This window comes from Haliotis asinina, chromosome 7 (assembly GCF_037392515.1).
Source record: "Haliotis asinina isolate JCU_RB_2024 chromosome 7, JCU_Hal_asi_v2, whole genome shotgun sequence".
Classification (NCBI taxonomy): Eukaryota; Metazoa; Mollusca; class Gastropoda; order Lepetellida; family Haliotidae; genus Haliotis; species Haliotis asinina.
This window is the reverse complement of record NC_090286.1, coordinates 42854604-42869976: the sequence shown is the minus strand read 5'-3', so window position 1 is coordinate 42869976 and position 15373 is coordinate 42854604. Positions and strand designations below refer to the sequence as shown.

At 42.2% G+C, this 15373-nt stretch overlaps 2 protein-coding genes across 2 annotated transcripts in view; both read right to left on the bottom strand.

Annotated features, from left to right (window-relative positions):
• Nucleotides 1-15373, bottom strand: part of LOC137290399 (U6 snRNA-associated Sm-like protein LSm4) — a 439957-nt gene that overhangs the window by 89146 nt on the left and 335438 nt on the right. The window lies entirely within an intron of this gene.
• Nucleotides 1-15373, bottom strand: part of LOC137290384 (transmembrane 9 superfamily member 4-like) — a 30157-nt gene that overhangs the window by 4383 nt on the left and 10401 nt on the right. The window contains exons 8-19 of the mRNA XM_067821284.1: nt 11167-11208; nt 9720-9814; nt 6551-6703; nt 4517-4587; nt 3963-4095; nt 3473-3554; nt 3285-3360; nt 2733-2912; nt 1875-1954; nt 1484-1547; nt 835-954; nt 269-358 (exon numbers count right to left, since the gene is read on the bottom strand). Coding sequence (XP_067677385.1) covers nt 269-358; nt 835-954; nt 1484-1547; nt 1875-1954; nt 2733-2912; nt 3285-3360; nt 3473-3554; nt 3963-4095; nt 4517-4587; nt 6551-6703; nt 9720-9814; nt 11167-11208 — 1186 coding nt within the window. The remainder of the gene's footprint in view (nt 1-268; nt 359-834; nt 955-1483; nt 1548-1874; nt 1955-2732; nt 2913-3284; nt 3361-3472; nt 3555-3962; nt 4096-4516; nt 4588-6550; nt 6704-9719; nt 9815-11166; nt 11209-15373) is intronic.

Here is a 15373-nt window from a genome sequence, read left to right as displayed (position 1 = left end):
AAGCAAATATCCAATCAAATTCTGAATAGTACAAAGAAGCGAGTAGAAAAAATATTGAGTTCTAAACAATCAGGCAGTCATGAAGAGTGGGTACTGTTCTACACACCTTTTAGCACTATTTCAGCAATATCATGACAGATTACACTAGAATTGGATTCACACACTGCACCTATGAGGTGAATCAAACTCAGTTTCTAGATGTGACAAGCAAATGTTTAACCACTGGGCTACCCAACCGCCCCCTTCTGGATAAGAGTCTAACACTTACCTTAGTTATGAAATAGAAAACAGAGTATGCAAAGATGTACACAGCAGAGCCTCCAGACACAATATAGGATCTCCACCACCAGTGGTAGTCCTGCAAAGAGAGATCCAGTCAGAGTACAAAATAACAGAATAGATGTTACGTAAAACAAATAATTCATATTGTACTTGAATAAGATATGCTGCATAACACAACAATTCAAGGACCATTATTTATTTTATCTGATGAGGGTCCTGGGTACATGGAGTTAGACATGAGTGAACCCTTGTGTCCCATCACTGATGCCCCAGTGGAAGACCAACATAAATGTCGGTGGAGAGTGCAATGCTCACTATAAGTACACTATAAGACTTTCAAGATCAGCTGCTATTAATGGCAAATAAGCTGACTAACAAGCCTCCCTACAGAGGGAGCAATAGTCACATACAAATGGAGAATATTTATTAACAGAAGATGATATTTATAAGAATACAAAGTCACACCTGAAATACCATGTCAACAAATCACAACTTAAATATGCAATTTAACATTAAACCACTGTTATGAAAGTTGAATAAAGAAATGCCTACCTCACCACACAGTTGAAAGTAGACCATGACGATGGAGATTTGTGAAACAGAGACGATGAGAATGATGAACACAATGAAAAGAAAACCAAACAGGTAGTAGAACTGGTTTTCCCAGATGGCCTGCAACAAAGAATCCAAGCTTAACTGCAAAAGCATTTTTCTCTATAGAAAACTCATAGTTTTCTGATGTCAGGGGTACGCATATTACTCAGGTATCATATTTGTTTGTTGTTTAATGCTGCACTAAGCAATATTCAAGACATAAGGCAGCAGTCTATAAATAATCAAATCTGGACCAGATTACACTGTGATCAACTGCATGAACATCGATCTATGCCATTTGGATACAATGACATGTGTCAACATGTGACCACATGGTCCGTTAGATGCCTCTTATGACAAGCACAGGTTACTGAAAACCGGTTCTTGATATTGATTATAACAACATAGATGTTTTGTCAAAACAAGTAGTGGTCCAATAGAAATATGTAAAGAATTACAATCATGGGATAAACATCTTCCATTAATTTCCACATATTTATACACATTAATATCTCAAAATGTTCTGAACTGATACAAGCAGTAGTAGGCATACCTACAACTACTTGACAGTGCAATATGTGTATCCCTACCATAATGGTATACTCACAGTGAAGATGAAGAAGAGTTCAATGAACATAGCCCCGAAGGGCAGGATGCCAGCCATCAGGGTACTGCAAATAGAAGTGGTGTCATACTGAGACTGAACCATAATGACTGAGTGTCACATGAAACGTTGAATAGTTGAAAATCAAGAAAATGTGTAACCATGTTACAAGACATCAGGTTCTATAATACTAGTCAAACTGACTTGTGTCCTTTGCATTCCTGCTGTCATATACTCTACCCCTGTCCCTACTCCCACTCCAAATTTCCCTTGTAACATAGTCGCTATTTGCTTGGGGAAAAGAAGGGCTACAATGGGCTACAAACTAAACATGAATAATGTTCAAACATCAAACTAAGCAAGAGTTAAAGAGTTCAAAGACGATGATACGTACCCAAGAAAGGAGTTCATGTACCAGGTCTGTTCCGGCACCTGTCTGGGGATCTGGTTGGTTCGAACAGGATGCTCATAGGGCTGCAAATGTCACATGTCATGGTCACTGTCTTTCTAGCAATTCCAGACAAATCATTTAGAAACAAGACTAGAATAAAGACGAAGCAGAAATGTCACAACGAAGAGTGAGTGAGTTTAGTTTTAAGCTGCACTCAGCAATATTCCAGCTATATGGCGACGATCTGTAAATAATCGAGTCTGGACCAGACATTCCAGTGATCAACAACATGAGCATGGATCTGCGCAAATGGGAACCAATGACATGTGCCAACCAAGTCAGCAAGCCTGACTACTTGATCCCGTTAGTCACTTCTTACGTCAAGCATAGTCGCCTTTTACGGCAAGCATGGGTTGCAGAAGGCCTATTCTACCCCGGTACCTTCACGGGTCGTCACAACAAAGAAACTCCAGTAATATAACAGAATCAGGTGGCCCTTAACTGCTTTGAGTAGTACATTCTATGAATAACTTATTTTTCACAAAGCCACATTCACACTAGAATAAAAGAATACAGAGTTAGTATGGTTTTATGCTGCTTTTAGCAATTTTCCAGCAATATCACAGCAGGGGACACCAGAAATGGGCTTCACACATTGTACCCAAGTGTTCGGTATGATGAGTGAACACATTAACCATTAGGCTACCCCACAACCCCTAAATAAAAGTACAATTTCAACTTTTCAGTAAAGCAGAAAAGCATTCACCATCACAACTAATCAAAATTCTTGAAAGCAACAAAATCTTGACACTGTATAACACCACCTGCACCTATCCATCAAACATCATGTGCCTAGCTCACCTGTTTGCGGTATCCGAAGTAGTATCCCAGGAACACAAGCGGTAGAGCAATTCCAAACCACATACACAGCAGTGCAATCATAGTAGTGAATGGCACAGCACCAGACGAGTGCTTGCCCCAGATGAAGAAGTTGAGAAGGAAACAGATGCCGAACACAACTCCAGGGAACAGCAAGCCAGTCTGAAGAGGAACCATGTCAGCTGATGTGTTTGGTTGTTAAAACCCTACTCAGTAATATTCAAGCTATTGGTCCATTGTCAGGATTATTAGTCATTTTCTGAATTTAGAAAGGGCTGCTGCCCTTGTATCAATAGTAAACGTAAAGAATTAAATGGCACATGGCCCCTGCCTTTCCCAATCCCTGATATACCATTCTATTCTAAGTAGGGCCCGCTGATTGTAATAGTAATCTCATATAAGGCTAATATAATGTTGTCATTGAAGTAACAATTCATCTTATCAGATGAAATGAAATTGATGAGTCATATTATACACTGGATGACTGTATTCATCCTTACTTTCTCTGTGAAACTCACATACTGATCGACTTACCTGTAGTGCAGCTTGTTTCCACTGGAGACCTTTCAAGGTTTTGTAGATACGGGCTGAGAAATAGCCAGCAAACAAACTGAAAGATAATGAAACAAATGCTGATCCTACATGAAATATAAAGTAAGGAAAAGTTGAAAAAGGCCAACATAAAAATAATCGATCTGCTAAGAGTTTAATAAAATACTTACCCTGAGAACATAAACAGGAAGATGGCAGCAGTCATGAGAGCTCCTCGTGAGGCTGGAGACAACATTCCGAGCATGGCAAAAACTGGAACAAATACAATGATCAAAATCGATCTGACACAACCATTCAACATTTGAGGACTTGGAACCTACTTTAGAGTTACCCAGTAAAACACCAAATACTGCAACAAAATATTGCAAAAGTGAGATTTGCTTGGGATTGATGGAGAAGTCATCCAATGACAGTATTGGATATATATTCTGCTGAAAGGAGTTACTTCCTTTCCATTCAGGAATGCATCAACATTCCAGTGTTATCAACGAATTATTAACACTTCTTGTCTCGTCTTTTGATTGTTATCTACGGTATATTATCTAAGCAGATGCCCTACATAGAACGTGAATTACCAACATAAAACCTGGTTCTTAAAAAGGACAACAGATAGCCATGATCCTGCAAGGACAAGTTTTTAACTCATGCATCTCTACTCACATATAGTGATAAGGGCCATAAAGAAAATCTGCATGCCCGAGCCGACCAGAGCTGCGAGGATCTTGGACTTCCGTGGAGGGCGGAACACATCACCATGGACAAGCTTCCAACCAGTTTCCTCAATGGTCTCATCCTGAAAATGGGTAAACAGACTTTAGTCCCCTTTACGCTGCAGAAATTCCAGTGATGGAAAATATCCTGTTCCTGGCATCTGACTTTGAACTTTCGACATCAGGGTGGGTGCTTGCTTGAGTGAGTGAGTGAGCAATGTTCTACACAACTTTTAGCAATATTCCAGCAATATCACGCCCCACATTGTACACAATGAGGTGAATTGAACCAGGGTTTTTGGCATGAAAAGCGAACCCTATAATCACTAAGCTGCCCCCTTGCCTTGGTAATGAGGAAAACACTACAGCTAATGACATATTTTTAAGACTTGAAATCAATTACATCTTAGAATCATAAGGAATAATATTAGTCAGTGGGACTTGCTTTGTACCATTTGGAAACTGTTACATATAGGGAAAATGATACCATAGAGATAAACTTACCACGTCTTCATCTTTATTGTATTTTGCAATGTCACGACGTAGGGTACGGACCATGATCATTGTCAGGATACCTGAGTGAATAATAATGTCAGTGGTCATCATTTCTGCATGATTTGTATACACATTCTCCACTCACAGGGGTTACTCAAGCCATATCTTTCTTTGTAACCTGTGTTCTAATGTGGCCCTTCATGGTGCGAGCGTTCAGGATTCATGATTGGTTGCAATCAGATTAACTTGTGCAATCAGAGATGTTGTTTGAAAAGTGACCATTCAAAAGTCTCTATAATTTCTGTTTGTTTCAGGAATACTAGAGCCTCTGTCAAGGTGGATCAATGGTGTCTCACTGCCCTTGCTGACCACGGACAAGCTTGCCATTAAATGTCTTGTGTGTATATGTAAGTCATCGGGAGAGGGAGGATATTTCTACTGCTATTTCTACACTTTTTACTGCTAGTTTCTGATTTTCAATTATACAAGCAATACCGAATCCATCCTTCGCATATTGATCATGTAGCTCCATGGTGGCAGCTATGTTGGATCAAAGGATGTGTAACTGGTGTTCTGACTGGATAGAAAGAAAGGAGATCATATGTTTTGCGATATTTTGCTGCCAGCGGCTTGTACAAGAGCCAGGAAATATGGACGTATTAGAACAGAGGCTACATGGTAAGATGTGACCTGGGTAACTTCTGTGGGAAGAGAATGATGTATCCAAGGCAACATAGGATTTTCTGAGACAGGCAGATATATTTTGGTCTAATTGCAAATGATGACTGGAAAATACTGAATAAGTTTCTTCAAACACTATGCAACATTATTTTCACATGTAAATACACAGCATAGGACAGATATTATCTCATATTTTCAATATTTCACCATTCTGTAAACTTTATCCTTAACAGAGAAACCATCTTGTTACAACTTGAAGTCTACCAGGAAATGCTACTTATCCTTCTTGAATCTTATTTTAGCCGCACTGGTCATCCTCGATATCTCCACTGTATATGTTCTGATAAATCTCCACTATACCCTTGATACATCTACTACCAGATAATCCTATTACCTCCGTTTGCTAGCTCCGCATTCTCACAGTAGCCAATCAGCTAAGCCACGGTTACAACCAAGTTTATCAGTGTCAACAAAGACAGTGGTCGCAGCCATGAAGGTATGTTCGCAGTGTGACTCAGATTTTGTGAAAATAATACAAATTGTCAGGTCTGAAACTTTAAAAAATATATGCAAGAACTCCTACCTCTTTCAGAGTTCCTCTGCATGATTTGTATAGCCAATTTTAATCATTTAAATTTCAAACGCGAAAGTGAGTTGTGATTGGTACACACAACTTCTCAGTGTTGACACCTGACTGGATAAAAAGTCAGCCAAGGGAGGTAACAAAATTATTGGGCTGAACCATAGATGCGTCTAGGGTATACTTGAGATTTATCGGACGTATACCCTGGAAATACCGAGGATGGCAATGGTGGAGGAAAGTTCACTTTTCAACTTGAGTCACTGCTGAATGTTGTTCTATGACAGTGTCTGTGACTCATACCCATTACTACGATGCTAATGAGTCACCACCATCAACCAGAGGATTCGGGTTATAACTGGTCTTCAACAACCAAACCAAGCCAAACTGGGACCATGAAGATAGAGTCAACTCTAAAATCCCCATGGCAACACTGCAAAATTGTGTCAGCCACCTGATTAGACCTGAATGTAATTTTCCTCACATTGCAGTAGTTGTCATCAATAAATATCACCTTTTCCCATAATGTCAGTTAAAGCAGTGTGCGAGTGAGTTTTACATCCCTTTTAGCAATAATTCTTAGCAAATATCATGGTGGGTACACCAGAAATGGGATTCACAGTACCCAAGTTGGGTATGAACCCATGTTTTCAATGTGACGATCCAACGCTTTAATCTCTAGGGTACTCAAATGCCCCTCCAGTAAAGTAACCCAGTTAAGTCTATCCTACTCATTTCATTTCAAAATGAAATGGGTCAAGGTCACATGCAAGATGGCTAACCTGAGAGGAAGAAGACAACGACGACAGAGTTGACGATAGAGAACCAGTGAATCTGGACATCACTCATGGACAAGTAGGTGTCCCAGCGGGAGGCCCAACGGATCTCACTCTTAACCCAGTTCACCTCATATGTGAACAGCACATCTGTCACACCTGAAACAGAGTTGTGTAAAATAACGACTCAAATATTTCAGGACAAGTCATATTCACAGTGTAGAACACCAGATATGCAGGGATGGAAATTCAAAGTTAGGCCCAGACCCATTTTTTTCTTGTTTTATGTATTTTTATACTCAGAAAACCTAAAGACAGGAGGGGAAAACATAATGATATAAAATCACTAATCAAAATTATATTCCTTTTAAATACTCAAAGTATTTTGTTTCTGGCAAATTATGAAGTGGATGTGGGACGGACAGACACATCTGTATAAAACAAGAAATAAAATTGGTCTGGCTTTACAACGTGTATAATTCCAAAACATCACAAAAAATGTTTCAGCAACAATCTACTTTATCTCCCACAAGTTTCTCAAAATGGAAGATGTGTCTTTAGACAAGCAGAGTAGATGTTCTTTTGATAATCTGCTGAACTCAACAGTTATTGGGTCAGCAATCTGGGGCCCGTTTCATGAAACTCTCGTAAGCCTAAGATCTCGTAGCTTTTCTCGTAGCATCGTACCTCCTGTACTGTAAAATAGGAAGTAGGAATGCTATGAGAAAAGTTACAAGACCTTAGGCTTACAAGAATTTTGTGAAAGGGGCCCCTGATATCTATCTCTGAAACTCTAGTCATCACTGGTTTTCATGGCGATAGTTTATTCATAGGGGATCTCTGCACAAAACACAAAAGATTTACAAGAAGATTCTGCAAAATACACACACTGAACATGGTACTTAAGTACTGTCAGAAACAGAAAAAAGCCTTTTCAACACATAAAACTGAAATATCTGTTACACCATGTTCATCCTATCTACAGTCTCAGTGGAAGGGAGATAAGAAATGTAAAAAAAGGATCTTCCTCAGGATTGATTATTGCAGAAATGAGCAATGGGTTTTTTTTCTTAAGTCAAAAGCAACTTATTTGGAACAGATCATGATTTTATGCAAATTAGTGTCTGATAACATTGTATTATAAAGGACATTTTTCAAAAGCCCATTTTAAAATTAGACATCATATCATTATAAATGATAGCTGACATGGAATATAACTTTAGTACTAAAACTATTCAGATGTAGCTACCATGAAATCTCACCCTCACTTGGGGATAGCAATATCAGCTAAGAAAGGATAGTCTTTTGGGGGGATTAAACTGGCAAAGTAAAAGACATGTCAAAAGACATGTCATCAATATCCCCCACAATGGCAAAATAATCTTCATGAATATGTCTAATACTTATGATGACGTCAAATGTTTTGGCAAAGTGGAAGGCGAGTACTCATATATTTTAGTCAGAATTCCAACCCTACCAAAAAACACCAGAACAACACCAGACCAATCTATGTGCCAAGTTTGATGAAGAAATACTGAAAGGTTTTACAGTTCTGCTCTGGAAAAGAACACTACCATCAAATTCAGTAAAAGTCGAACATGTTGCTTTTGGAAATGCAGAAATACATTTTATCCAGAAATTCAGAACTACCCAAAGGCATCAGTACACAACCAGACCAATCTATGTGCCATGTTTGGTGAAGAAATAAAGAACGGTTTTGAAGTTCTGCTCCGGAAAAGACAAATGTGCACGGATGCACAGACAGAGTGCATTTTAACAGACCGCACAAAATGTGTTACAGGGGATAATAACATCCAGTCCTGTTGATCTTCCTGTGATCATGCCACACATGTATTTTGAGACATTTAATATGATGGCTCATTTAAGCTTTTCTATGGGCATCACTCTCTTTTACATATGTCAACATTAACCTTATGAAAGAGAAACATGTACATGTTAATTAATTGACAAGACATATTCCACACCCATGGAAAAGCACCAATTATCTTTGTGATGTACCCTTGTGTCTAAAAGCAGCAGATGCAATTCATGCCAGGTGGCATACCTGGCTGAGTGACCCTATTGCTATCTATAGTCTGATGTTGGAAAAGCACCAATTATCTTTGTGATGTACCCTTGTGTCTAAAAGCAGCAGATGCAATTCATGCCTGGTGGCATACCTGGCTGAGTGACCCTATTGCTATCTATAGTCTGATGTAAGATTTCCAGCTCCCATTTGTACTTTTTGGGGAAGTTTTGCCCGATTTTATGAGTAAAAATGATTTTCTGGATAACCTCTTACGCAATGCCCATTTAGGCCAAAGTGAGTAATTTCAACTTGTGCTATTTGTATTTTTTCTACTTCTGCACGTACTTTACATATAACAAATGTACGACTGCAAGTCCCAAATCAAACATTCAGCATGGGTGTCCATCATCTAGTTAAGAAATATTTCTGTGAGAAAGTTTAGTTTGAGAAGTATCTGGTAACGTTGATGATTGCAAAATGATTAACCAATGTGCCAATTTTACACAAGTCCTGTGGGCCCTGGCTAAAAAAAATTCATGAGGCCCTCTAAATGATAACTTTGCTTTGCTTAGCATGCTTCAAGTTTGCATTGGTTCTGATGGCATGTGGATTTTGGTATTGATAGTGATGTTAATCCACAAATGCTATTTTGGACCAGCGAAGTACAGACAGGACCACTAATTATTGTCAACTCAAACATTTAAGGTCAAATTATTAACCCCAACATGAATACAAATGGCCGAGTAACAGCAATAGCTTTTGCACAATGAAATCAAAACTTGAACTTCTCACAAACTAAAAGCTACATTTTTACTGATACAGTCACTGATGGACAAGCAACGAAGAAGAATATACCTAGTATTCAGATCTATTTTCATTTAGAAACATGTAATACAAAAGTAATCAACATGGAACATGAACTACCGGCCTAGTCAGTGGGTGTGCAAATAGTAGAGGCAACAGTTGTTGAAAGTGTGACAAGTAACCTAAGTCAACAACTGTTTCATGATCAATCAGTCCTCTACAACCAAGAGACTTTAAGAGGAGAAATACCAACCAACCAACCAACCAACCAATTCTGTTAGGTATGCACGTACAGTGTAGTATCCAGTAATAATTATTTCTTTCAAAGCAGTCAAAACATACCTTGGGCATTGATTTTCTGAGGGGCAGGTTTTCTGTCCAGGTTCTTCTGCTTACAGACACCCTTGTCATCAACACTTAATTCTCCATTATTGATACTGAAAGGACAAAGACACGACTAAACATATAACTAACATATATCTTAACATATAACTGGTTGGTGCGGACTATAAACTATCCAAAGCATGGTCAAGGATAGGTCATATGATTGCTAGGGATGTAACGAACACAGACGTGGCAAATATGTTGTTTCACAAATATTGGGTAACGAATATGAATAATTATTCATGAATACAATATTGCAATTAAGTGATTGATGCACAGTAGGGAATGACCATGCTGTGTTCACGAATAGTGTTTCAAAGTAACAGAACATTGGGTCCTTTAAGTTTCAGGCGTCTGTCTGACCCACGGAAAATTCACAGGACGAATTGAATAAAAATTAAACACACAATTCAAATTTAACATTATTTAACATCTTATAATTGCCATCAGTTGGCACCGAAATTATGGACAAACGTAAAATCTACAAACAGCAAAAACAACTGTGACATGTCACATAGTATAAATTCAGTCAAAGTCATTGTGAAATATATAGTAGGACATGGGGACATGAGGCTGTATACTTCTGTAGACACCGGACTGTCCGCAAATTTGTTGGATTTATCAGAAGATCAGACACTATGTTGATGGTGTTAATTTGACACAGCAATAGCCATGTATATTGTATCTCAAGGAACTCAAATTTGGTATGCAATAGTTATAGTTGGCAGTACCATTTGCAGCCTCGGCAAAGTAATGTGACTTGCACTACTGCATTATTCACTCATGGAAGGCTGGACTTCCTCTTAAATTGAAACTGTCAAGAAGGTGTATCACCAGCACACCTGTCCACACATACACACCACAAAGATCAATTCAATCAGAAGGTGTTTACCAACTGTCTTTTCCACAATGTGGATACAGATCTTTCAGCACAAATGGAACTGCTCTGAGTAACGACCCTTGTCTTTCTAATATTATTTGTTCTAATACATTTGAAATTTATGTAAAAAAAAAAACAAACACATCTTTTCGGTGATGAAATTAACAGGCACATGGTAGACATGTATGTGGAGAAACTTTTTGGGCATTGTGCCATGTCAGTACCATTTCATATATCTGCATATATATGTTTTTGATATTTTGTACAGGAACCGTATGTTTCTTGAGGTGAGTGAGTGAGTGAGTGAGAAGGTTTACGCCGCATGGAGCAACCAGCTTTATTTGTTGAGAGGGTTAGAACTGTGCACAGAGGCTAGCACAGAGTAAGTACATATTACAAGGAAGATTGTTGTAACCCATGATCAGCAGATCCAGGCACTGCCAGGGTGGACAATGACCCATGATGAAATCTGTGTTTCTGCACATTGTCCATCCAAAACTTTAAGACAAGCTATTATATTCTTACCTCCTTGGTTCCACTTCAAAAGCAACCACTCTGAATACAATGCTGAAAAAGAAAAGGGGTGCACTATTGACAATGAACAAAACAAGAGTCTAAAGCGAAGGGTATTGGATACTTATTCATTACTGGTGTTGTACAGCGCTTATAGAGAAGACTACTGTATATTACTGTGGATTCGCCAAACTTTCGGTCGGTCGGTCGGTCGGTCTGTTGTGTGTGAGTGTGTGTGAGTGTGTGAGTGTGTGAGTGTATGTGAGTGTGTGTGTGTGCGCGCGTGAAGCAAGAAGGGGGTCTGTTATCTATGGGTCAGAGTTTGGTCAAACTTTTTTTCCTGGGATAAGAAAACAACAATGTATTGGTTTGAATGAACAAAAGAAAAGTAAAGATTAAAATTGAAATTCGAACAAACCTGTAGAGGTGCAGATTCTTTGAATAGAGTCCTCCTTGGGGTACTTATAAGCATTTAAATGTTCTTTAAATTCTCGCGACAGTTGTAACTATATTTTTTCAATAAAATATATACAAAACAAAAAACATCGTTTTTGTCTTGTGAGACCACCCCTACAGGGCCCCTGGCCCCGTGACAGCCAAGAGCAGGTAACTCTTCAGACTATAGCCTCCAGCAAAACACTTCCGTTCTGTAAGCAATACAGACAGAATGTGGGGAGGTGGGTGGCCTTACCCCAAGGAGGACTCTATTCAAAGAATCTGCAACCTCTACAGGTTTGTTTGATTCTTTTTCATAGAGATCCTCCTTGGGGTACTTATAAGCATAAGACAGACTCCAAAAGGGAGAGGAATTCTGTCTGCTCTGAACTGAAAGTAACAAGGAATCAAACTTACCTGGTCACGTGACCTTCTATGCCTTGCAGCTGGGGTGCGGACCAGGGCCAGGCTATTACACGGTCTAACCCTACATTTCTATGAGAAAGTCGTAAGGTGCCCTGCCCACTGGTGAGAACTCACTGGCCAAACCGAGCACGCTCGCTTGACAGTCTGTCGAACTGATAATGACGGATGAACGTGCTCGGTCGGCTCCAAATAGCAGCGGAGCAGATCTCCTCAATGGGCAAGGCAGACGCATATGCCTTAGACGTCGCCACAGCCCTAACCGAATGAGCTTTCAAACCCTCAGGAGGCGTACGACCTTTTGAGGTGTATCCCATACAAATGGCAGAGACAAGCCACCTAGATATGGTCTGCTTGTTCGCCGGAAGGCCAGCCTTGCCACCACCATAACAGCAGAACAATTGATCATTCTTCCTAATGTCTTTTGTTCGTTTGATATAAGCCTTAAGGGTCTTACGGACATCTAAGACGTGCTCACGTCGAAGAGAGGTATCGGGCGGTGAAGGGTGCGTGAAAGCAGGAAACTCAATAGGCACCGTAACGTGAAAGGTGCTATCTCTCTTAGGACGGTAAGTATCTGGCAATCGAATGCTCACTCTGTCTTTGTGAAACACTGTTAATTCAGGGTTGGCGGACATAGCGTGTATGTCACCTACCCGCCTGCCAGAGGTTACCGCCACAAGAAAAGCAGTCTTCCATGTCAACAGCTGGAGGGACAGAGCTGACAGGTTGTGAAAAAGAGGACCGGACAGCCAATCAAGAACGACTGGCAAGTCCCACGGGGGACTAATCCGCCGGACAGACGGACGGATTCTGTCCACGCCTGCAAGGAAGCGCTGAACTAGAGGGTGCTGCCCCAATAATGCACCATCGACAGGAATGTGGAAGGCAGAGATTGCCGTGGAGTAACCACTAACTGTAGAAGCGGCCAGACGGGCTTCCAGTTTAGATTGCAGAAACTCCAACACAGATACTAGATCTGCAGAAAAGGGATCGAGAATCCCCCTGTCGACACACCAGCGCGCAAAACAGGCCCATCTATCCTCATATTGAACGTTCGTCGAATCCCTCCGCGAAGCCAGAATTTTCTGCAACTGGTGCAGGAATTCCTCTCGCATGGAGGCGACTCCGGACAGCGGCCAAGCCACCCACTGAATCCTGGGATTGGGGTGTGGCGCTCCGTTCTGGGATAGTAAGTCCGGTCGAAAGGGTAATAGTACAGGAGGCTGAGCCAGAAACCTGAGAATTACCGGAAACCAGCTTTGAGCCGACCAAAGCGGTGCTAGAAGCACAAGTAGCCGAGCCGGTTGTGCGGTCAGCTGCGAGAGGACTCGTGAGATCAGAGGCACTGGTGGGAACGCCCAAAGTACTCTGTCCAATCGAGCAGAAAGGCGTCGTTGGCTATCGCTCTCGGATCCGGTATCCTTGAGCAAAACACAGGAATCTGGTTCGTCGCCCCAGAGGCAAACAGATCTACCTGGAACGACCCGAACAACTGGGAAATAATCCCAAATATCCCCTTATGCAGCATCCACTCGTGTGGGGCTAGTATACGTCTCGATAGCGCATCTGCGCGGACGTTGTCTATGCCCGGGAGATAAACAGGGAGTACCTGAATGTCGAACTGGTCGCACCAAATCAGAAACTGCCACGCCTCCTGAAGGAGGGACGGAGACACTGTGCCGCCTTGCTTCAGGATATACGTCATAGCGGTCTGGTTGTCCATCGCTAGGCGAACCACTTGACCCCGCACTGACTCCACGAAGCTCTCAAACACCCGGCGGACTGCTCTCAATTCCAACACATTGATGTGTAGGGTAACTTCGTCCTCAGCCCAACGACCCGAGACCGATAGTTCGCCCAGGACGCCCCCCAGCCTGTGAGGGAGGCGTCCGTCTGAATCGAGAGGGAAGGTGTCGGTGTCTCTAAGGGGATCCCCCTGGACAGATTTCCGACTTCCGTCCACCACTGCAGGTGAGGAATCAACCAAGCGGGAGTCTCGAGAATAGTCTCGTAGCTCTCCAAATGGGACCACAACTGGGCTAACGCCTGTTGAATGGGTCGCATCCTCAACCTCGCACGCCAGACCACGTCCACTGTAGCCGCCATAGTGCCATGCAAATGAAGCCAAGTTCTTGCTGTGGCTCTGGGGAACTCAAAAAACTGAAATACAGTTCTCTGAACTTTGACGATGCGGTCTGGGGCTAGGGAAACAATCCCCTGAGCCGTATTGAACCGTGCCCCCAAGAACACCAGATCCTGCGTGGGGGTCAGGTCTGATTTCTTGAGATTGATGATCCAGCCGAGCTTCAACAGGATGTCCATCACTTGGTGTGTGGCATCGTGTGATAACAGGAACCCGAGGGCCCTCAAAAGCCAATCGTCCAGGTACGGATGACAACACCTGCCCTGTGACCTGGCTAGCTGAGCCGGAACCAACATAAGTTTGGTGAACACCCTCGGCGCTGTGGAGATGCCGATGGGTAGAACCCGAAACTGATAACCCTTCCCGTCGAACGAAAACCGAAAGTATTTCTTGAACTCGGAGTGTATCGGAACATGGAGGTAAGGGTCCTTGAGATCGATTGACGTGAGCCAATCCCCTGTCTCTACGGAAGAGATCACTGACCGCAGTGTCTCCATCCTGAAGAACGGAACCTCTATGAACTTGTTCAGCCCCTTGAGATTCAAGTCTGAACCCTCCGTCCTTCTAGGTCACAAGGAAGTACTTGGAATAAAACCCGTCTTCTTGTTGACCTTCCGGAACCATCTCGATGGCAGCCTTGTCCAGTAACGACTGGACCTCGGCACGGAGGACCTCTGCTTTTTCCCGGGAGAACGACAGCGGCGTGTGCCGAATCCCTGAGAAGCATGGAGGGTCTCGCTTCCACTGGGGCATATTGCCATCCCTGACTGTGGACAGGACCCTGGGATTTGAAGTGGCTGCCTGTCATTCTGAAAGGAATAGTGACAGCCTGCCGCCTACAGGGACTTCTGGCGCAAGGCAATGTACCCCACATTCGGCAGTTCTCCGCCTGCTTGTGTGGGGGACACCAAAGGCTCTGGGCAAATGTTTAACGGGAAGCCGGGGCAGGCTTCCCTTTGCCCCGAAAAGGCTGCTGTTGCTGCGACTGCTGCAACACAGGCCCCTTGCCTTTGCCTTTCGCCCTCTTGCTACGTTTGTGCTGCAGCGGAGCAGTCCACTTAGCACCTTCCTTCGCCGGCGCCGAAGGGTAAGCTGAAGCAAGAGTGGGAGGCCGTTGGTGAGACGAGGAGGATTGCTCTAACAAGGGCTTAGAGTCCTTGAAAGTGCTAACAGCCTCTGCGGCCTCCCGCACAACCTGTAGTGCCCCAGGGAAGA